The sequence below is a fragment of the Bos grunniens genome, chromosome 29, assembly GCF_055505025.1.
Source record: "Bos grunniens cultivar Pamir isolate PY7600 chromosome 29, Bosgru_T2T1.0, whole genome shotgun sequence".
Classification (NCBI taxonomy): Eukaryota; Metazoa; Chordata; class Mammalia; order Artiodactyla; family Bovidae; genus Bos; species Bos grunniens.
In genome coordinates this window covers 23,526,827-23,551,610 of record NC_141193.1, presented here as the reverse complement: position 1 = coordinate 23,551,610, position 24,784 = coordinate 23,526,827, and the positions used below count along the sequence as shown (strand labels likewise).

General features: G+C 37.1%; 2 protein-coding genes and 2 pseudogenes across 2 annotated transcripts; all 4 read right to left on the bottom strand.

Annotated features, from left to right (window-relative positions):
- Positions 1–1,358: 1,358 nt before the first annotated feature.
- On the bottom strand, positions 1,359–2,273 carry LOC147342310 (olfactory receptor 8B3-like; annotated as a pseudogene).
- A 4,790-nt stretch (positions 2,274–7,063) lies between these two features.
- Positions 7,064–8,011, bottom strand: LOC147342309 (olfactory receptor 8B3-like). The gene has a single exon (XM_086384059.1). It carries the CDS (start codon positions 7,994–7,996, stop codon positions 7,064–7,066), a length of 933 nt encoding a protein of 310 aa, XP_086240185.1. The 5' UTR covers positions 7,997–8,011.
- Positions 8,012–13,730: 5,719 nt separating this feature from the next.
- Positions 13,731–14,678, bottom strand: LOC147342308 (olfactory receptor 8B8-like). The gene has a single exon (XM_086384041.1). It carries the CDS (start codon positions 14,661–14,663, stop codon positions 13,731–13,733), a length of 933 nt encoding a protein of 310 aa, XP_086240167.1. The 5' UTR covers positions 14,664–14,678.
- A 7,913-nt stretch (positions 14,679–22,591) lies between these two features.
- LOC147342307 (olfactory receptor 8B3-like) lies at positions 22,592–23,513 on the bottom strand (annotated as a pseudogene).
- Positions 23,514–24,784: the final 1,271 nt, after the last annotated feature.

Genomic DNA, 24,784 nt, shown 5'->3' with positions numbered 1-24,784 from the left:
AACCCCCTCCCTCCTCCCTCCCCGTACCATCCCTCTGGGTCATCCTGTATGCGAGAGAGCAAAAGAGACACAGATGTATAGAACAGTTTTTTGAACTCTGTGGGAGAGGGAGAGGGTGGGATGATTTGGGAGAATGGCATTGAAACATGTATAATATCATATGTGAAACGAATCGCCAGTCCAGGTTCGATGCAGGATACAGGATGCTTGAGGCTGGTGCAACCACTTTTATAATGATTTTTAATAAATTCATGCTCTAAAACTACAAAAATAAAATATACATGCATCATTTATATTGACTTTCTGAAAGTTTTAAATAAAAATATCACTAAGTTTAGATGCAAAGATAGTGCAGAATTGTTAAGCATCTTAATTATCTCTTAAAACTTTATATTAAGCAATATATTCTTCATACTGAATGGTTGAAACACAAAGTTTTATGTTTTAGAAGCAAAAAATATCATAATGTATTTTATATTACAATATTAAGAGTATAAAACACTGAATGATTTCCAAACAAAAACTGCATCAACACCAGGAATACAAAGATGAAAAAACAAAAACAGTCTGAGTTTTATAGGATTTCATAATCTATTAGGGGTAGCAGAGAAATAATTATTTTTCAAGATTAACTGTGTCAGGTAGTATAATAGGGTTAACAAAGACTACTTAAAATGATGAAAAACAGACTGATGCTAGAGAAGTTGATAGAAAGAAGACTGTGAAAGGCAGCGTTCACCATAGTACTTATTTTCAACACACATCTACACTAACAGCCATTTTATATTTTTTCATCTAATAATTTATACAGACTAACAGAAGTTGGTAAAAGTTTTGCAAAAGTTAATAAAACCAGGAAAGAATGAAAGCAGTAAATTACAAAAGCTCTTGTTCACTGCTTTTGTTTCTGTGAACAAATTTGAAACTGTGTTCAAATTTTTATATTCTTTGCAGCCAAAGATGGAGAAGCTCTATACAGTCAGCAAAAACAAGACTGGGAGCTGACTGTGGCTCAGGTCATGAAGTCCTTAGCCAAATTCAGACTTAAATTGAAGAAAGTGGAGAAAACCACTAGACCATTCAGGTATGACCTAAATCAAATCCCTTATGATTATACAGTGGAAGTGAGAAATAGATTTAAAGGACTAGATCTGATAGATAAAGTCTGCAACTGGTTAGTAAGAGAGAAGTCTGGCTCTACACAGAGTGGAAATAAATTGAGAGATGACTCAGATTTCCTTCTACCTGGTTAAAAAGAAACAAAAAAATTGTCAACAAAATTATTATGATTAAACACAGAACCTTTCTCCTGTGACCAACTGCACAGACAGATACCCTAGTATATTCAAAATTCTCTCCTACTCAGAGTTTTTCCTCAGAGCAGCTTTCACATTTTTATTTCTCAAGCTATAGATTAAGGGGTTCATCAAGGCAACCACATTGGTATAAAAGAGAGAAGAGACTTTTTGCTCATCCAGAGATCCAGCAGAAGATGGCCTGAGATACATAAATGCACATGATCCAAAGGACAGAGAAACAGCAATGATGAAGGAACAGCAGGTACTGAAGGATTTGGACCTGCCCTCCGTGGAGCTAATGTAGAAGATGCTGGAGAAAATGAGACCATAAGAGACAAAGATGGTGAGACTGGGCACAATGTTATTGATGTCACCACAATGAAAAGTACCAGCTCATTGATGTAGGTACTTGTGCAAGAGAGCTGGAGCAAAGGGTGGACATCACAGAAATAATGGTTGATGGTGTTTGCATCACAGAAGGTCAGTCTCAGCATGCATCCAGTGTGAGCTATGACACCAGATAATGCCATCAAGTAGGAACCAAGCATAAGGCTGGAACACACTTTAGGGGACATGACAACATTATACAAAGATGGCCACATAGCGATCATAGGCCACTGATGTCAGCACACAGAATTCAGAAATGACAAAAAAAATACAGAAAAAGTAAAAATGCAGCTGAATCATGAACCTCATGTGAGAAATAATATTCTTCTTCAATGAGAAATAAATCAGAATTTTGGGTATAAACACAGAATAATAACAGAGGTCCTTGAAGGATAAGTTGAAGAAAAAGTACATAGGGGTATACAGATGTAAATTCAGTGCAATTAGGATTATCAATCCCAAATTTCCCAGCACAGTGACCATACACATTCCTAGAAACAGAAAGAACAGAGGGAGTTGGAGATCAGGTCAGTCTGCTAATCACAATAGAATGAATTTGGTCACAAAAGAGACACTTCCAGTAGCCATTCTTCTCAAAGGGAATCTGTGGATACAGGAGGAAAGTGTTCCATTAGAGAACAACTCAGCTGTTCCCACAAAAGATCTCATCCTACAAAAGTATATTTTTTTGTTGTTGAGTTGCTAAGTCATGTCCAACTCTTTTGTGACTCCATGAACTGTAGCCCACAAGGCTCCTCTGTCCACAGGATTTCCCAGGCAAGAATATTAGAGTGGGTTGCCATTTCCTTTTCCAGGGGATCTTCCCAACCCAGGGATTGAATCTGCATCTCCTGCCTTAACAGACGGATTCTTAACACTGAGCTACCAGGAAAGTTCAGCACTAAAGAGTGCACACACTGCGGATGCCTGACACTATCCCAACCTAGTCCCATAGAATCTGCCTTCACCTTTGTCACAATATGGAGTGATGTGGACTTGCCCTTAATTAGAGCTTTTATAATCTAAATATAGCAAAGGATATCACAGACAGCCTACACAGGGAAGACCAGTGATACCATACACAACCATACCTGCTGGGAAAGCCAAGGTAGAGGAGGGGTGGATTAGTGCACTATCATTCTACTCTCATCTCAACATTTCCTCATTCACTTGAGCTCTTCCCTCACCAGTAGAACCACAAGTAGTGACCCTAGCAACCTGGTGCTGGCTTCTAATGCACATTAGACTTCATGTGGTCAGAACCAAGAATTCTGTTTCTAATCCAAGAAGATAGTCTATGAGAATTAAGTAGCTTCCCTTGTCATAAATGTAAAAGAGTGAGAGCTTTATTCTCTTACAGGAAACTTCCTGACATGTTTTGAGCCCACTCATGTCTTGGAACATTCTCTGATCTCTTTCCAACAGATTCTCTCGGTTCACTTGAGTCTCAGAACCACACAAAATGAGAAAGATTATGCATATATTAGGCTCCCCAACTTTCATCTCAAAACAAGAAATAAGTATTGTAAATTGAGTTAGGTCTGTAAGTTGAATTCAGAAACACTCTTCTTAGTTCAGAAAACCACAGAGCTGGTTCCCTTAGCATTGATTGTCACTCTGTTGGTATTGAAAACGTAACTTCAGGTTCTTGGGGCTTGATTTCTTTGATTCTAAGAGGAGACAACCTAGACATATGCCTAGGAAATGTTTATGATCTAGTGTCATTTCTGATTTTATTAAGTCCTTTCAAGAAGTAGAAAAAACAAAGCCTTTAATTACACACTTGTTAGTAATAGACAACAGAAGATTTAATGTGAGTATAATGATGTAAAGCTGTTAGTTAAAAACTTGGTAGAAGCTTTCTAAGTCTCTTCCTGGAGTAAAGAATATATATATAAATGGAATAAGGAAATTATAGATTCCAGTGTGTGATCTGTCTTTAGTTCTTATAGACCTACTCTTCTACTCATTTTTGCTTTACTCTGGGAACTGTACATCCCTCAGGTAGATCCAAAGTGAATTCCCATCTCTGCATTATCTTCACCTCTGAAGGGAAAGCTAGGACACTGCTTCAGTCCCTCTCTATGCCCATTTCCTAAGTGGACATATTTCCATAAGAGTCCTAATCCAGGTCTCTTTATTTCTTTATCTGAAATTTTTCAAATGTTGCAGTGTTCAAGTTTTGCAATAATATGCTCCATATTATACACATAAGCATCCTAACTTGATTCCCCTCCTTTTATCGAGGTCCAAGGAATGATGCTAAAGCTGAAACTCCAGTACTTTGGCCACCTCATGCAAAGAGTTGACTCATTGGAAAAGACTCTGATGCTGGGAGGGATTGGGGGCAGGAGGAGAAGGGGACGACAGAGGATGAGATGGCTGGATGGCATCACTGACTCAATGGACGTGAGTCTGAGTGAACTCCGGGAGTTGGTGATGGACAGGGAGGCCTGGTGTGCTGCGATTCATGGGGTCTCAAAGAGTCGGACACAACTGAGCGACTGATCTGATCTGAAACAGATACACAGAGCTTCATTTGCTAACAAGATATAATAATTAACTTGATTCCTTAAACCATTGCCAAATGTAAAGTTTAGAAGTATTATTTAAACTTCTATATTATTTTATACACAATATTCTGATAGAATGAAATCTAATTTGACAGAAAGTTTATTTTTAAAAAAAATGAAACAAATTCTATTTTGAGGCTTCTAAAATGGAAATCTTGTGACCAACTTTAACATATTTTAGCACATCAATTAATGCTAAAATACAAAAGAGTGGCTGTACCTCTGTATGCCTACAAGGGTTCCCAAATAGTGTAATTATTATTTAATTCTTTAGATACACTTCTTTTTCAATAAGGAAGACAAGTTTATAAAAAAGGGGTAAAATATAAATGAAAAAAATTGCCAACTAGGTCAACTATTTTATAAATATAGGCCTTGGTATGTGAAAATAATATATGTTGATATTGAGATCAAGGGATGTGGTATGAGTAACACTGAAAACAATAAATCAAAGATATAGCAAGGAGTTAAAAAATGTAAGTCAATGCTGAACATCTAAACTTACAACAAAAGCAAGCATATCAGTGTTGCTAAATTCATAATATCTAACTCTTCAGAAGAGGTTAGAAAGCAAGAAAAATTTTAAAATATTATTAAAGTTATCTTTTAAAATGCTGAAATTGCCACAAGTAAGACAAGCATTTTAATAACCATTTCCCCCTATTTTCTCAAAAGAAAAATAATCCAACATTCTATTCCAGAAAACACAGCGTCACAACATTTGATTCATCCACCAAATGTTTCTTGCAAATTATCATAGTTCTCATCATCCTAACTGCAGACTTATTTACAATTTCATGCCTTGAAATCCATAAGTACCATATGGAAGCCAACAGAAGCAGGAGTGATTTAGCTGTGCCCAGGTTACACCAAATGGATGCAGGTTCATGGGTTTAACTTTTTCTTTAAATATCAAACATTTTAAGTTTTTATCCTATCCAGACAAATCCTATGATCTTTATAATATTTCTGTGGCTGTCTAGAAACAGGAGACTTATAAATAGAGGTTTCTGTTTTCTATCATATTTTTCTAGATTCCATCCTTCTAATTTGAGCTTTAATTACTACTCACCATCTAATCTTATGAAAACGTATCCTATGTCTTTCTGGTTTTCCACAATTATGGCACAGCTTGTTCACCTTTATTCCTGCAAATACTACTGCTGTATGGTCACTATGCATTATAAGTTTAGAAAAACTTTATGGACTGGATATATTCACCTCACCAGATGGAACAGAATAAACATCCAGATTAAAATGCAGATCCTAAGCCTCACGACTACTCTCCACAGGGTCTTCTTATGTATTGGCCATGGATCTGTTGAGGTCCAGCCTCATGAGAGATTTCTGGGCTCCTTTCTCTCCCATGTCCTGTTCTCTGAATTACAAACATTGCAAGCATTCCAAAAACTAATTTTTAAATTTTGTGAATGAAGAAACATTCTTAGTCACCAATCTTCTCCCCAGTATACTAGCCCAAAAGGCATTATCTTTCCCATAAACAACTATAACAAAACCCCTGATGAAGTTTTCCTCAAAAATTTAAATAAAATTTAAAAAGAGCAATATGCACTCTGAGAGAAATTCATGTAACAACCTGAAACAAAGCATACTCAGATTAAAAACTAGGATAGTTTTTCCTGTGCCACGTTTACATAAACAAAATTAAAGAGATACAATAGAAGCCAAGTATATTGAGAAAAGTAGTCTTGAAATCAGAAACCTAAACTTATTCTAGACTATTTCATTAAAAACACATATGATTGTAAAAAAGTCATTAACCACTCTATGTAATGACCATATAATGAATACATTTTGACAATCCATTACATGCAGATAACAAAATCCTTTGTCAAAGGAGGCATTCACAGTGCTTACAGATACAAAGTGGGTTATACTTAACAGTCACTATAAAGTCTTCCACTTCAGAAATTAAAAGTGATATAATCTTGCTCAATGAAGCCTGGAGAGATGGAAAGAGGAAACATTCTCAGATTCATACTTCTAATGGCAATTGGCAGATAAGACATCCCCAGTGACATTATGTCACCCTCAGTTTCAGTCACTCAGTCATGTCCGACTCTTTGTGACCCCATGGACTGCAGGACACCAGGCATCCCTGTCCATCGTGAACTCCTGGAGTTTACTCAAATTCACGTCCATTGAGTCGGTGATGCCATCCAACCATCTCATCCTCTGTCGTCCCTTTCTCTTCCTGCCTTCAATCTTTTCCAGCATCAGAGTCTTTTCCAATGAGTCAGTTCTTTGAATCAGGTGGCCAAAGTATTGGAGTTTCAGCTTCATCATCAGTCCTTCCAATGAATATTCAAGACTGATTTCCTTTAGGATGGACTGGTTGAATCTCTTTGCAGTCCAAGGGACTCTCAAGAGTCTTCTCCAACACCACAGTTCAAAAGCGTCAGTTATGTCACCCTAGTGTTCCTTAATTTGATGATTTGTTGACCAGTCTTCAATTTCCACAGGTAAAGGTAAATTCAGACTAATGCAGAAAATATATTATAATAAATAATTTGATAAATAAACAAAATGATTATAATGAATTATAAGATGATAAATGTTCTTCTTAGTAGTATTAATAAATGGGAACATGTGAGGAAAGGAAATTATGCAAATGGTAAATAAGGAGAGAAGTCTACTCTGTGATAAGTTTAAATAAATTGAAACGTCAAAAAAGTCTTTCATATGATACAAACTAGAATAATAAGAGTGCTAATAAGATCATTAAAATTAAAAAGAGAATATCCCTATCCTGTGATTTTCTGCACAAAAAGGTGTTGTCTCTAATCAAAACTGTATTCCACTTACAGTTTTTCTCAGAGCAGTTTTCACATCTTTGTTTCTCAAACTGTAGATTAAGAGGTTCATCATAGCAACCACATTGGTATAAAAGAGAGAAGAGACTTTTTGCTCATCCAGAGACCCAGCAGATGATGGTTTAAGATACATAAATGCACATGATCCAAAGAAGAGAGAAACAGCAATGATGTGGGAACTACAGGTGCTGATGGCTTTGGACCTGCCCTCTGTGGAGCTGATGTGGAAGATGCTGGAGAAAATGAGGCCATAAGAGATAAAGATGGTGAGGCTGGGCACAGTGATGTTGATGCCCACCACAGTGAAAACAACCAACTCATTGACATAGGTACTTGTACAGGAGAGCTGAAGCAGAGGATGAATATCACAGAAATAATGGTTGATGGTGTTTACATCACAGAAGGTCAGTCTCAGCATGCATCCAGTATGAGCCATGGCACCAGAAAATGCCATTAAGTAGGAACCAAGCATAAGAGTGGAACACACTTTAGGGGACATAACAACATTATACAAAAGTGGGTTACAGATGGCTACATAGCGGTCATAGGCCATTGATGTCAGCACATAGATTTCAGAAATAACAAAAAAACAGAAAAAGTACAGCTGAGTCATGCACCCCATGTAAGAAATAATATTCTTCTTTGATATGAAGTTAATCAGCATTTTGGGTGTAAATACAGAAGAGTAACAGAGATCTATGAAGGACAAGTTAAAAAGGAAAAAGTACATGGGGGTGTGTAGATGTGAATTTAGCAAAATTAAGATAATCAAGCCCAGGTTCCCAATCACAGTGACTATGTACATTCCTAGGAACAGGAAGAACAAGGGGAGTTGTAGATCTGGTTGGTTTGTTAAACCCATCAAAATGAACTGAGTCACGAAAGACCCATTTCCAGGAGCCATTCTTCTCTAAAGGAATCTGTGGATACAGGAAAAAGAGTCCCATTAGAGAGCAACTCACCTCATCCAGTGCCCCATTCTCCAAAACAAAATACACAATGCAAACGCCTGACACTATCCTGACTCAGTCCCATACAGTCTGCTTTTTCCATTATCAGGATACAGAGTGATGTGGACTCACCTATATAGAGTTTCTATAAGCCAAATATACCAAAGGAGATCACAATCATACTAGAGAGGGAAGACAAGAGATGCCATATGCAAATATACCCTCTGGAAAAACCCAGGGAAAAGAAGGATGGACAAGGATGCAACTCTTCTACTCTCTTCTCAGCATTTTCTCTTCTCAGCATTCCCTCATTCCCCTGAACTCTTCCCTCACCAGTACAACTGGAGGCAGTGACCCTAGCAACCTGGCGCTGGCTTCTCATGCAGATACACCTTATGTGGCAGGAACCAAGAACACTGCTTCTAAACCAAGATGAGGGGACCTGAGTCTAGGAGAATTGTTACCAACCTTGTCACAGAGTGAAAATCATAAAGGAAGAAGAGTGAGAGATCAACCTACTTAGAGGAAATTTCCTGACTGATATGTCCTTTGAGCCCCTCTAATATTCTCTGATTCCTCTCCAACAGATATTTCTAGATGTTTACTTGCATCTCAGCTACACAAGACAAGAAAGAATGGACATATAATAGGTCCCTGAACTTTGAACACCAAACAACGAATAAATATTGTAAATTAAATTCAGAAACTCACCCAACTTTGATCTTAAAACCGCAGGACTGTCTCCCTTATCCTATGTCTTTACCCTGTTGGTTCTGGAAATGTCATTTCACGTTCTCCAGGCTTGATCCCATTGATTTCAGGGGAGAGGAGCTAGACATTAATTCACCTATGCCCTGGAAATCTTTCTGAGCTTTCATAATTTCTGATATCTTCAGCGTTTTCAAGCAACAGAAGAAAAATAATCCTTTTATTGTCATACTTGCTACTTGATTAGACACAGATTTAATGTGAGTGCAGTGATGTAATGCACTTGGTGAAATGTAGGTTAGAAGCTTGCTTGGTCTCCTCCCCAGAGTGTAGATTATATGTACAATATGGAATAAGGAAATTATGGATCCTGGTTCATGATCTGTCTTTAGTTCCTTAGGGGCTCACTCTTCCACTCATTTTTGCTTTACTCTGGGGACTGTACATCCCTCAGGTAGATCCAGAGTGAATTCCCATCTCCTCATTATCTACACCTCTGAGGGGAAAGCTACTATATTGTCTCATTTCCCTCTTTATTCACATTTACTAAATGGACCTATTTCTACAAAAGACCTACTTCCAGGTTTCTTTATTTCTTTATCTGAACACATCAAATGTTGCAGCAACTAATTTCAGTTGTTCTCTTTGTGAGATGTCTTTAAAATAATTTCAATATAGTATAGCCCTTCTATCGTTTATATTTTTTACATAGTCCTGAAATTTCTACCAGACGCTCCTGCTGCCTAATTTTCTGTAACATTTCAGTAAGTGAAGTTATCAGTTCTTCTCATCATAGAAAAGAGTATGGGTTATGAGTTAGAGAGTGCTATCAGTTCTTCTCATCATAGAAAAGAGTATGGGTTATGAGTTAGAGAGTGCTATGAATCCTACCTTCCTTCTTCCACTTTTACACACTATAACCTTTTGGAAAAGTTATTGAATCCCTTGGTTCTCCTATGTAAAATAAGGAATGTAAAAATAGCATCTCTTTCATTGAGCTGTTGTGTTAATCAAATGAAAAAAAAAAAAAAAAAACCAAAATGGTTGGGCCAGTATTGGCATATGAGTGTCAATAAAAGTCAGCTGTTATTACTCATGTTCTCATAAATTTCAGTAGATTCTCTTTCAGAATACTCATCAGACTTTTCCCCTTTAATTCATGCTTTTCTATAAACTGTATATTCTATGAGGACAAACATCTATTCTATCTTGTTAACTATTTGGACCCAGAAACTAAGAACAATGTTGGAACAATGCTGAGAACACAGAAAGAATTCAATGAATACTTCTGAAACTTAGAAAGATGGTAATGAAACTCATCTTATTTTTATCTAAGAGCTTTCAGAATACATTCAAAACTTCTCTTGTGCTAAACCACAACATCTGCAACCACAGTGACCTGCACCCATCTGTCCCCAGCCACCGCACAACTTCTGGCTTTATGATTAAACTGAACTAGTGTAATATTGAACTATAGTAGCTCCTAACTATTATTTTCACATTTTCCCACATATTCACTCTTATTTGGTCATGAATAATGCTACTAGATAACATCTGAAAACATGGCTCTGTCCCTCCCTAGTTCAAGAACTTTCAGTGGTTCTCCATTACCCACTTGAAAATTGAAGCTATGTTGTAAAAACGTAATTCTCAAAACTATGATTAAGGTTTGGTTAAAATTCAAGAAGAAACTGAGTCAGAGTTAACTTTGATGAGAAGCCTGAAAGTACCATTCTGATTAGTATCTTGCACACTTTAAATATGGTACAAAACTTTAACTTTATCAAAAACATAAAAAAGTAAGTAGGAGAATGTTTACTTAACAAAAACCATTCAATTGTCTTGGGAGATTCAACCCATTTTAGAAATATATATGTTTTTGTGTGAAAAATAAACCTACATGAGTCTATCTTTAAACACACTACTTATATTGAGTGGAAGGAGGGAGAAGAATATCATTCTAAGATAATGGAGTGTTCTCTCTCTTATTGATAGAAAAGCATCAAATGCTCAAAAATATGCCTTCAAAATGCTCCAGAAAAGAGGGCATCCACAAACAAAATAATGGCTTGTGCAGCTACCAAAATTATAGAATTTGTTTGTTTGTTTTTAGTGGGGCAAAACTTAAAAGGGAGATGGAAGAAACCACTAGGCACTGAATTTCTGAAGGACGAAAATTAAAATCATGCCATGTGAATATAAGCTTCTTTGAAACATCTTCTTAGTTCTCTATGTCTTGTTTAGAATCTTCCCAATATATTGTATAATATTTTAAATCACTAGCTAGCTAAATTAGGAAAGAAAATATATATTCATGATGCAACATTTTGGAAAAGAATCCAATTTCACAGCAATTTAGAAAAAGTTCTGTCCTGGTTGATGGGCAAAGGAGAAACCAAGGGCTTACAAGGTTGACTTTAAGATTGAACACCTTCAGCAGAACTGTAACTTCCCTCAAAACCTGTCAGTGCCAGTCACACAACTCAAGAAAGGAAGAACTACAAAGAGATCAAACCAGTCAGTCCTAAAGGAACTCAGTCTTGAATATTCATTGGGAGGACTAATGTTGAAGCTGAAGCTCCAATACTTTGGCCACCTGATGTGAATAATGGAATCATCAGAAAGGATGCTAATGCTGGGAAAGACTGAAGGCAGGAGCAGAAGGGGACGACAGAGGATGTGATGGCTGGATGGTATCACCAAATCGATGTACATGAGTTTGAACATGCTCCAGGAGTTGGTGATGGACAAGGAAGCCTGGAGTGCTGCAGCCCATGGGGTCTCAAAGAGTGAGACACAACTGAGCAACTGAACTGAACATTTAAAACACTCTGGCTTGTCTTTTGGACTCTGTGGGAGAAGGAGAGGGTGGGATGATTTGGGAGAATGGCATTGAAATATGTATAATATCATATATGAAATGAGTCGCCAGTCCAGGTTCGATGCACGATACTGGATGCTTGGGGCTGGTGCACTGGGATGACCCAGAGGGATGGTTTGGGGAGGGAGGAGGGTTCAGGATGGGGAACACATGTATGCCTGTGGCAGATTCATTTCGATATATGGCAGAACCAATACAATATTTTAAAGTTTAAAAATAAAATTTAAAAAAAAATAATAAAAAATCATATTAAAGTATAATAAAAAAAAAAATACTCTGGCTTGATTCCCCCTCCACTCAAAAGAAGTCCAAACACAGAGATGCACAGTTCCATTGCTAACTGAAACAATTCCATTGCTAACTGATTAATTTGCTGAACAATCAGCAAAGTTGCCTCCTTTACAATGTTACTACAGGTAATTATTACAAATTGTATTTTAAGTTACTTATAATTTTTTCAAATTAACCAAAGACATAAATTACTCATTTTAAAGAGTAGTTCTTTTATGTAAATGAACAGATTTCATTCTAATTTTGAGGATCATGAAATGAAAGATTAGTGCCAGGCTTAGTTCACTCCTAGGGATACTCAAATTTTTACAAAATACATAATAGAGCACATGCAGCTGTATTCTATAGGTTTCCAAATGACCCAGTTAATTTCACTTGTTTAGATACATTTCTTTCCATTCAAAAAAAAAGTTTATAGAGGGAAACATGAGTTTAAACAAAAAAACACAAAACTCTAACCAAGATCAACAATATTATGTAAATAGAACTTGTTAAGGAAAAATCAGTCATGTTCATATTGCAATCAGGAGATGAAATATGAGTGGTCATCTAAAAATATCAGCCAAGGATTAAGTTATGCTGAACATCTCAAACAAAAACAAGTCAAAAATCAGCTTTGCCAAATTTCAAAATACATAAATACGGACTGGAGATTAAGAAGAGTGTTTAGTAATTAATATTTTTCAAAATATCTTAGAAAATGATTAGAGGGTCACTGATACAGCATGTTGAGGATTTTTAAAGTAGCACACTTTTGCTTTCAAAAAATAATCCAACATTCATATCATAACTTGCTTTACTCTCCAAATATTTCTTTCACATTGGCATTATTCTCCCAGCTGCAATTTAATGTTTCTGTACCTAAAACTCCAATGAATGTAGCACACAGAGGCCAACAAAACCAAGAATAATCTACTTGTTCAAAAGGCATCTAGTCCTGTTGGTTTAACATTTTAAATCATAAATAACTTAAGCTTTCATCTTATATAGAGAAATTCTGTGATCTCAATAGTGTCTAGGGTCCTGCACAAGGAGTGAGTCCATAGGTAAAGGTTTTCTACTGAAATAGAATAACATTATCAGGAGTGTATAGAGTATACTGAAGAATAATATACTTGACTTGAAGTCAAAATGATAAGACTTTAGTCTACAATTTTTCTTTCTAAAGCTGTGTAACTTTAAGTAAATCATTATCCACTCTTGGCTTCACTTTCGCACCCATGCAAAACATGTATTTTGATGACTGGTTATGTGTCAGTTCTACTTACAAAGGTGAAAAATAAAACTCTTTGCTAAAAGAAGTTTAACACTAAAGGTTTACATATGGGAAATGGATTATCCTTGATACTCTTAGAACCATCAATCTCTGGTATTTCAAGAAGGTATATTATTGCTAAGTGAAATATGGAAAGATAAGAGTAGAAACAGAGTATCTTACTTATCCTTCTTATTGCAAGTTGACAGATTAAAAATAACCCATGTGATAGGTTTCAGTCTAATGTTATGTAATTCATTATTTGGAGGCCATTCATCTTTTCCCAGTGCAAAAATAATTTCAAAAAGATAAGGAAAAAAGATAATATATTCACTATTTAATGTTAGTACTATGCAAGAAAAAGAGATGATATGTATTTTTAAAACACTAAGAAAAACATATAAAAATGGAAATAAATTATTCAAACAGGATTTAAATTTCTTTAAGATACTAGGTTAAAAAAAGGTAATAAAAAATATGGTAAGAAGGTTTCCATTAAAATTAAAAACAATATATCACAATAAAAGTTACTTGTGCACACAGGCAGTTCTAATTAAAACTGTCTCCTACTCAGAGTTTTTCTCAGAGCAAGTTTAACATCTTTGTTCCTCAAGCTGTAGATTAATGGGTTCATCATAGGAATCATATTGGTGTAAAAGACGGAAGAGATTTTCCCCTCATCCAGAGACACAGCAGAAGGTGGTTTGAGATACATGAATGCCCCTGATCCAAAGAAGAGAGAAACAGCAACGATGTGCGAACTGCAGGTGCTGAAGGCTTTGGACCTGCCCTCTGTGGAGCTGATGTGGAGGATGTTGGTGAGGATGAGACCATAAGAGACAAAGATGGTGAGACTGGGCACAATGATGTTGATGCCCACTACAATAAACACTTCCAGCTCACTGACATAGGTACTTGTGCAGGAGAGCTCGAGCAGAGGGAGAATGTCACAGAAATAATGGCTGATGATGTTTGCATCACAGAAGGTCAGTCTCAGCATGCATCCAGTGTGAGCCATGGCACCAGAAAATGCCATCAAGTAGGAACCAAACATAAGGCTGGAACACACTTTAGGGGACATGGCACCATTATATAAGAGTGGCTTACAGATGGCCACATAGCGATCATAGGACATTGATGTCAGCACATAGCATTCAGAAATGCTAAAAAAACAGAAGAAGTAGAGCTGGGTCATGCACCCCATGTAAGAAATAATATTCTTCTTTGATAAGAAGTTAATCAGCATCTTGGGTGTAAATACAGAAGAATAACAGAGGTCTATGAAAGACAAATTAAATAGGAAAAAGTACATGGGGGTGTGTAGGTGTGAATTCAGAGCAATTAGTGTTATCAATCCCAAATTTCCCAGCACAGTGACCATGTACATTCCTAGGAACAGGAAGAATAGAGGGAGTTGGAGATCTGGCTGGTTGGTTAATCCCAACAGAATGAATTTGGTCACAAAAGAGCCATTTCCAGGAGCCATTCTTCTCTAAGGTGATCTGTGAGCACAGAAAAAAAAAAGGTTACATCGAGAACAATGTTTTCACACAGTATCTCCTCTCACAAGTGTGCTGCTTGGGCTGGAGATATCTGAGAGTAACCCAGCCTGGACTCATGGAATTGTCTTACCTACTCTCTCACGGAATTGTGTTACCATTATCCTGAAACTGAGTGACAGGGAATTTCACTTTTTGGTGTCTTTATAAACTAAGTAAGAAAGAGTATCAAAACTTAGCCTACAGAAGAAAGAAACCACTGCCCTGTGCAGACTTGACTGCTTGGGATAAAAAACAAACAGTGGATAAAGGAGAGGTTTGGACGAGGACTGACTCATTCTTCCCACATCTCAACATTTCTCCTTTCGCTTGGGGTCTCCCCTCACCATTAAGACTATGGGCAGAGACTCTAGCAATCAGGTGCTGGCCTTTAAAGCAGATTAGACTGGTGGGGTGAGAACAAAGGAAATTACTTCTTAACTAAAACTAAACGGCCAGAGTCTATGAGAGGTTAACTCTTCACCCCACATTACAGAGTAAAAGCTGTAACTGTAGATGAGTGAGACTTCCGTCCATGGAGAGGGAACTTACTGACTGATCTAATGCATCCTTTTAGGCCCCTAGTGTCTCTGAGTGTTCACTGATCCATGTCTTGAATAGACATTTTTCTAAGTTTTATTTGAGTCTCAAGGTGCTAAATTGGAAATAAACTGTGATATCTTAGATCTTTGAACTTCAATTTCAAACAAGAAGGACGTGAATAAATGGAATTCAGAAACTCACCTTCCTTTCTCCAGAAAACCCGAGGTCATTGGTTTTACCCTCTGGGCTTAGTAGGGCAATTTCAGGTTCTGAAGCTCTGGTTCCTTTGATTCTTAAGAGAATGCGGCTCACATATATTTTCTGATTTGACTTCAAAATCTTTTAGAAATATAGATCATAATTTCTGTTTATGACTTTCAGTCCACTCAAGCAGCAGAGAAAAATAAGCATTCTTATTATTATTTTTGCCACTTGGTAAGTCACAGATTTAATGTGAGGGTGATGCTATAATGTACTCAGTTATAAATGTGGCAGAAGTTTATTCAGTCTCTTCCCCAGGGAAACACTCTATGTATAATAGGGACCTGGGGGGATTGCATTTGCATCCTGTACCTTAATCTGTCCTTTGTCCCTTAGAGATTCAATAGTTTACTCAAGTTTTCCTTTCACTTAGGGATTGTCCATTCACCAAAGAAGAGCCAAATCTCCCATTTTTTGTACGTGTAGATTACAGAAATGAAGAGGAAGCCCTAGTCTCTTTTTTCCTACAAAAAAACAGCTGATTCAAAAACAATTTATGTACCGAATATGTAGGATTCAGAAACTTGTTAAGAGAGTCTTTCACCCAGTTCATGGAAAAAGATATACCACACAAATAGAGACCAAAAAAAAGCAGGAGTAGCAATACTCATATAAGATAAAATAGACTGTAAAACAAAGGCTGTGAAAAGAGACAAAGAAGGACACTACATAATGATCAAAGATCAATCCAAGAAGAAGATATAAAAATTATAAATATATATGCACCCAACATAGGAGCACCGTAATATGTAAGACAAATGCTAACAAGTATGAAAGGGGAAATTAACAATAACACAATAATAGTGGGAGACTTTAATACCCCACTCACACCTATGGATAGATCAACTAAATAGAAAATTAACAAGGAAACACAAACTTTAAATGATACAATAGACCAGTTAGACCTAATTGATACCTATAGGACATTTCACCACAAAACAATGAATTTCATCTTTTCTCAAGCGCACACGGAAACTTCTCCAGGATAGATCACATCCTGGGCCATAAATCTAGCCTCAGTAAATTCAAAAAAAATTGAAATCATTCCAAGCATCTTTTCTGACCACAATGCAGTAAGATTAGATCTCAATTACAGGAGAAAAACTATTAAAAATTCCAATACATGGAGGCTGAAAGACACACTGCTGAATAACCAACAAATCACAGAAGAAATCAAAAAAGAAATCAAACTTTGCATAGAAACAAAGGAAAATGAAAACACAACAACACAAAACCTGTGGGACACTGTAAAAGCAGTGCTAAGGGGAAGGTTCATAGCAATACAGGCATACCTCAAGAAACAAGAAAAAAGTCAAATAAATAACCTAACTCCACACCTAAAGTAACTAGAAAAGGAAGAAATGAAGAACCCCAGGGTTAGAAGAAGGAAAGAAATCTTAAAAATTAGGGCAGAAATAAATTCAAAAGAAACCATAGCAAAAATCAACACAGCCAAAGCTGGTTCTTTGAGAGGATAAATAAAATTGAAAAACCACTAGCCAGACTCATCCAGAAATGAGTCCTAGAAAATCAGTGCTGGTGCTGTGCTTACTCACTCAGTCTTGTCCAACTCTTTGTGACCCCATGGACTGTAACCTGCCAGGCTCCTCTGTCCATGGGGATTCTACAGGCAAGAATACTGGAGTGGGTTGCCATGCCCTTCTCCAGGGGATTTTCCCAACCCAGGGATCGAACCCATGTGCCCCTCATTGCAGATGGATTCTTTATTATCTGAGAAACCAAGGAATCCCAAGAATACTGGAGTGGGTGGCTCATGCCTTCTCCAGGGGATCTTCTTGACCTAAATAGAACAAGGGTCCCCTGCATTGTAGGTGGATTCTTTACCACCTGGGCTACCAGGGAAGCCCAATTAACTGGCCTATCAATGACTCACTTATAGGAAAAATGTTCCCTCTGAGATTTTCTAATCCATCAATTCTCTACACAGTCTAGAAATTAACTCTTATTAAAGAGTAAAGGAACAATGGGTCTTCAGGTAAAAGCTTTCTTATAATTTAAATGGTTCTGAAATAACAATTTTCTTCTGTATCAGAACTTGAACAGTGCAAAAAACTCAGGTTCTTGAGCACCCTCACCGTTTTTGGTTTCCACACCGAGGTAGAGTTTATAGTGAGACTGTATCTCAGCCTGTTATATCTACCTCTATGTGGCCTTTTTCTCACCTTACAAGGTGAAGAAAGTGCTCAGCAAGTTTTCAGATCTTTTTCAGAGGTGATTGTTTCATATATAGCTGTAGAATCACTGCATTCATGGAGGGAGGTGAGCTCAGGATCTTCCTATGTTCCCATCTTGAACCACGTTCCCTAAAACTGGGCTTCGCTGATAGCTCAGTTGGTAAAGAATCCGCCTGCAATGCAGGAGACCCCGGTTCAATTCCTGGGTCAGCAAGATCTTCTGGAGAAGCAATAAGCTACCCACTCCAGTATTCTTGGGCTTCCCTTGTGGCTCAGCTGGTAAAGAATCCACCTGCAATGCAGGAGACCTGGGTTTGATCCCTGGGTTGGGAAGAACCCCTGGTGAAGAGAAAGGCTACCCACTCCAGCATTTTGGCCTGGAGAATTCCATAGACTGTATAGTCCCTGGGGTTGCAATAAGTCAGACATGACTGATTAGTTTTCACTTTCACTAAATGTATACAGTCAATTTTTTCTCAATAAAACTGCATAAGTATGAAAAAGTTACTAAATAAGATACTTTATTTTTTTAATTTTATTTTATTTTTAAACTTTACATAGTTGTATTAGTTTTGCCAAATATCAAAATGAATCCACCACAGGTATACATGTGTTCCCTTATTTTTAAATGACAGAAAATGTATGGCCATCGGACTTCTACCACTTTACTACTGGTGGCCCAGTAGTAAAGATTCCACCTGCCAATGCAGGGGACATGGGTGCAATTCCTGATACAGGAAGATTCCACATGTGCTGGTACAACTAAGTCCATTCACCACAACTACTGAGCCCTTGGGCCACAACAACTGAAGCCCATGCTCTAGAGTCCAAGTGAGGCAATTCCTGAGTTTGCAAGCCACAACTTGAGAGTAACCCCCACAGGCCACAACTAGAGATAGCCCAGATACATGTTTGGAAAAACTTAAGTATGGGATTCTGTCTCTTCAACTGTAAATTTAATGAAATTTAAACAGAGGTCAAGTGCTCTTAATTTTTAAAATTTAGTGTCACATTGATCTGGGCTGTTCTGACAACACTTTGAAGGCTTAGTACAATAAAAGGTAAAAATATCTTAATTTTTATATTGGTTTCATGATAAAGTGATAATATTTTGGCTCTATTGAGTTACAGGAATCACTATTGTAATTAACGTCACATCTTTCTCTTTTATCTTTTTAATTCGGCTAGCAGAAAATTTGAAATCACATGTAAAAGGACTTGAAGTATATTTAAATTGGATATTGCTATAACCACTCTTTTTTTTTTTTTAATTTCCTTCCCATTTAGGTCACTACAGAGAATTGAATAGAGGTTTTTGTGCTATACAAGAGGTTCTCATTAGTTATCTATATTATACATAGTACTGTTTATATGTCAGTCCCAATGAACTAATTCATCCCACCTCCTCTTCTTATTTTTTTTGTTGTTGTTCAGTTTCCCAGCCTTGTCTGATACTTTGTGACCCCATGGACTATAGCATGCCAGCCTTCCCTGTCCTTCACTATCTCCCAGAGTTTGCTCAAACTCATGTCCATTGAGTCGATGATGCCATCCAACCATCTCATCCTCTGTCATCCCCTTGTCATCATGTCCTAAAATCTTTCCCAGTATCAGTGTCTTTTCCAATGACCTCATTCTTTGCATCAGGTGGCCAAAGTATTGGAGTTTCAGCTTCAGCATCAGTCCTTCCAATGAGTATTCAGGGTTAATTTCCTTTAGGATTGAGTAGTTTCATGTCCTTTTTGTCCAAGGGACTCTCTGCAACCCCATGAACTATAGCCCACCAGGCTCCTATGTCCATGGGGATTCTCTAGGCAAGAATATTGGAGTGGGTAGCCACTCCCTTCTCCAGGGGATCTTCCTGACCCAAGGATCGAACCCAGGTCTTCCATGTTATAGGATGATTCCTTACCTATCTGAGCCACCAAGGAAGCTTCTTCCCTTCTTAGTACCCATAAGTTTGTTCTCTACATCTGTGACTTTATTTCTTCTTTACCATTTTAACTAAAGGTAGTTAATCTCTGCCATTTTTCAGGATGTAATTTAAGAACTTTCTGGTCTGTGATTCAGAGAACCATTTTTGATAAAACTAGAAAACCAGACCTTCCAGCTCTGTTTAGTACATAAGTATAGTCACATTCCATAGTTTACCTGATGGACTCTCAGTTGTGAAAATTTCAACAATTTCCCTTGTTACTTTTTTGCTCCATTCACATACGTTAAGAAAGCAAAACCAACTAAGAATAACTATGCTGTGCAAGCAAAATACCCTGACCCTCTTTTGAAGGAAGTTCAAATAGACAGACGTTGTACTTATTTCTAACTAAATTGTGTTCAAATTGCTCAACTCTCTGCTAAGTTATCTCTTTAGAAATGTCACCACTCTTTATTATAACAAATACTATTTAAACTATTTTATTAATTTTTTCCAATCAGTCAAAGACAAATTACTTTCAAGGAAACATTTTCTGTAAATGAAGCACATTTCATTTGCATTTTGATGTTCATGAAAGATTAGTAACTGGTTTTCAGCCACTCTTGCGACCACCTCAAATTATGATAGAACATATAATTTAGTGGACACACCTCTGTGATGTCCACAGATTTCTAAATAACACTGATATTATTTATACCTGTTTATATATACTTTTTTTTCAGCAAAGAAAACAAGTTTTTAAAAATGAAGAGTAAGTAAAAGAAAGGGAAAAAAGCAAAAAGCTGCAGCCAAGATCAACTATTTCACATAATTAGAACTTGTAAAGTTAAAATAAATTGTGTTAATATTGGAATCAGGGGAGGGGATGAGTGGTCTTTTTAAACTAAGACAGGATTTAACAATCACAACATTCAAAAAACTAACAGACAAACCAGTTATGCTGAATTTTAAAATAACTGAATAATGAGTGGAGACTAGGAATGTGGCAAATGGTGAATATCATCAAAGGTATCTCAGAAAATATTTAAATTATCACTTGATACATTGAGTTGAGGGTTTTTAGAGTTTCCTTTTTTAACCTTTTTTCCCCAAAATGATAATAATTCAGGATCCTTTCCAGAAGTCATGGTCACAACTTGGTTCATTCATCCAATATTTTTTTTTTAATTTCTTTAATTTCTCATTGCCATACCAACTGCAGTTCAAGGTTTTCATACCTAAATATCCAAATGGAAATAGCATATGGGAGCCAACAAGAAGGTGTTATTTAGTACTTTCCAAGTCCTCCAGTCCTGTGAGTTTAGTTTATTTTTTCTTTTACATCAAGTAAATTATGCTTTTATCATCCAAATAAATTATGTGACCGCCACAATATATCTAGGGCCTTCCAGAATGGAGAAAGCAATAGGTAAGGGCTTCCATTATCTACCATTCTTTGTTCTAAATTCCTTTTTCTTAAATTGAGTTCCAGTTATCCCTAGCTATTTTATCTCCTGGGGCTTCCCAGGTGGCTCAGTGGTAAAGAATCTGCCTGTCAATGCAGGAGATAAAGGTTCCATCCCCAGGTTGGAAGATCCTCTGAAGAAGGAAGTGGCTACCCACTCCAGTATTCTTGCCTGGAAAATCCCATGGACAGAGGTGCCTGGCAGGCTAGAGTCCATCAGCTTGCAGAGTTGAATGTGACTTAAGCTACTGAAAAACAATTTTATCTCCTGAAGAGCTGTCCTTTCTCTACCTGCTTCCCCAAACATGACTATAACTTTTCCATCTTAATTTCCAAACACCACCAATGTATGGACACCGTACATTATAATTTTATCAAGCCTTTATGGACACTGGAATGTATTTATGATACTCAATGGGATATAAATTCAGATTGAAACTGTATCATGACCACTCCCAAGGGGAACCTCTTATTTACTGCCCATGTGTCCTGACATATTGCATGATTTAGGCTCCTTTTTCCCACATGTGCTGTTCCTGAATTACAGATAGTTGCAAACTTTCTAAATTCAAGTCTTTAATTTTTTTTTTTTCAGAAAAAGTAACTTCCTTGTTTGAACCAATCTGCTCCCCAATATATTAACCCCAAAGTTTTCCTAAGTCCCAAGAAAAAGAACAATAAAGCTATTTTTCGACAAAATAATTTTAAAAAGTAATAGCCACACTGAGGGAAATTCATTTATCATCTTGGGACAAGACAGAGTCACCTTTGAAATTAGCAGTGTTTTCTCATATTCCCCCATAACTGAAATAAAAGTAATAGAAGAAAGTAACAGCAAAATAGATTACAAAGTAGCAAACTTGAAATCAGGTTTTCTTTGTAAAGTTAGGTGACTTAAGTAAATCTAACCACTCTAACCTTAACTTTTGCTTGCATACAATAAATGTAGTTTGATGACCTGTTATGTCTATGCTTGACTGTACAAAGGTTAAAAAAAAAAACTCTTTGCCCTATCCTTGATAGTCATCATAGAACTTTTAAACTCTGGCATTCTTGAAAAGAGCATGAAAAGAGTAGAAATATTTAATTCATGCTTTTAATAGCAAGTGGCCGATAAAAACACCCTCAGTGATACAATGTCACTCTATTGTAGAATGCCGTTATTTGAAGACCATGCATAATGTTCCAAAGGAAAAAAAAAAAAAGAGTTCAAAAGTGACAACGAAATAAAAAGATGGAGACAATGTTATGATTTAATTAATGCTATTACTAAACAGGAAAAAAAAAAGGTAGAGAAGATATTTTGGTAATAGTGAGGAAAAAAAAAAAGACCCACTCCAAAAAGACTAGAAATTACTTATGAAAAAAGACTCAAGTTTCTTTTATCAGGTTAAGGAAAAAAATAGGATTAAAAGGCTGCCATAAATAATATATGATTTCAGCAAGAATCTCCTTGTCATATAACCAACTGCACAGACAGATACTCTTTGTTCATCACTATCTCATACTCAGGGTATTTCTCAGAGCAAGTATAATGTCTTTGTTCCTCAAGCTATAAATTAAGGGGTACAGCAAGGGAACGGTGTTGGTATACAAGACAGAAGAGATTTTTCCCTCATCCTTGGACCCAGAAGAAAATGGTTTGAGATACACAAATGAACCTGATCCAAAGAACAAGGAAACAGCAATTCTGTGGGAATTGCAGGTGCTGAGGGTTTTGGGTTTTCCTTACATGGACTTGATATGGAGGATGCTAGAGAAGATGAGACCATAAGAGATAAAGATGGTGAGACTGAGCACAATGATATTGATGCCCACTGCAATGAAAAGTACTAGCTCATTGACATGGGTACTTATGCAGAAGAGCTGGAGAAAAGGGAGCATGTCACAGAAAAAAAATGGCTGATGATGTTTGCATCACAGAAAGTCAGTGTCAACATAGAGTGTGAGCCATGGCACCAGAAAATGCCATCAAGTAGGAACCAAGCACAAGGCTGGAACACACTTTAGGGGACATGGCATTATACGAAAGCGGGTTACAGATGGCCACATAGCGGTCATAGGCCACTGATGTCAGCACATAGATTTCAGAAAGAGCAAAAAAACACAAAAAGTTAAGTTGGGTCATGAACCCCATGGAAGAAATAATGTTATTCTTTGATATGAAGGTAACCAGCATTTTTGGTGTAAACACAGAAGAATAACTGAGATCTATGAAGAACAAGTTAAAGAGGAAAAGCACATGGACGTGTGCAGATGTGAATTGATCCCAATTAAAGTTGCCACGCCCAAGCTTCCCAACACAGTGACTGTTTTATGTTACTAGGAACAGGAAGAACAAGGGGAGTTGGAGATCTGGTTGGTCTGTTAATCCCAATAGAAGGAATTCAGTCACAAATGAACCATTTCCAGAAGCCATTCTTCTCTAAGAGAATCTGTGGACACAGGAGAAAGAATTACACAGAGAAAAATTCAACTTTCCCACAACATCTGTTCTCAAAAGAATGCTGCATGCACTGGCAAGATCTGAGACCCGACCAATGTGGACCGTTGCCTATTTTACCATTATCATGAAACTGAGTGACATGGGCATTCCCTTGTTAGTCTTTATAAGCTGTATGAGCAAAAAGTATCAAGACTTAGCCTACAGCATGAAGCACTTTGCTTCCAGATGCAAACATGACTGCTGTAAAAACCACAGGATTGTGGAGAAGTTTGGACAAAGACATAGTCACCCTTCTATCCCTCATCAATTCTTCCTTCACATGACCCTTCTCTTCACAGTAAAATTGGAGACAGCAACCCCACTAACCTGGTACTGACCAACACAGATTTGACTTGGTGGAGGGGGAATCAAGAGGATTTTCTAAACCAAAACTAAGGGACCAGAATCTAGGAGGGATTAAGTTACTGCTCCATGTCACAAAGTAAAAACCATAAATATAGAAGAGTGAGATGTCTTTGATGCAACTGATTGAGATAACACATTCTCTGAGTGAAATAATGTCTTTAGTCTTTCCTGGCACCCTTCCTTTAATGTATCCTTCTGCCAGTTTCGCTGAATCCCAGGACTACAAAAATGAAAAAGAAAGTCATCTATCTTAGCTCCCTGAACACTCATCACAAAAGGAGGGCATTAATATAAGTGGAATTCAGAAACACACCTTATTAGGCCATCAAACCATGCAATTGCCTTATCTGAGTTCTTACCCCATGTCTTAGAAGAGCAACTTCAGGCTCTGAGGCCTTCTTTCCTTTGTTTCTAAGAGGATGCAGCCTACACTTAATGTCTGATATGCCCCATAAATCTTTCAGAACTACAGCTCATAATTTTTGAGCAAATTGAGTTTTAATTATTATTATCTTTGCCACTTGGTAAGCCACAGAAGATTTCATGTGAGTGTAATGATGTCATACAATCAGTTATCCCAGGGTAGAAGCTTGCTCAGACACTTCCTCAGGAAAACATTCTAGGTGTAATAAGGACCTGAGGGGATTTTATTTACAAATATGACCATTATGTGTTTTTCATCACTTAAGGATTCAAATGTTTACTCAAGTTTTCCCTTCACTATAGGTATTATTGTCTTCCCTGGCAGTCCAGTGCTTAAGACTTTGAGCTTCCAAAGCAGGTGGCCGAGTTCAATCCCTGCTTGGGGAACTAAGATCCCACATGCCACGTGGCGCAGA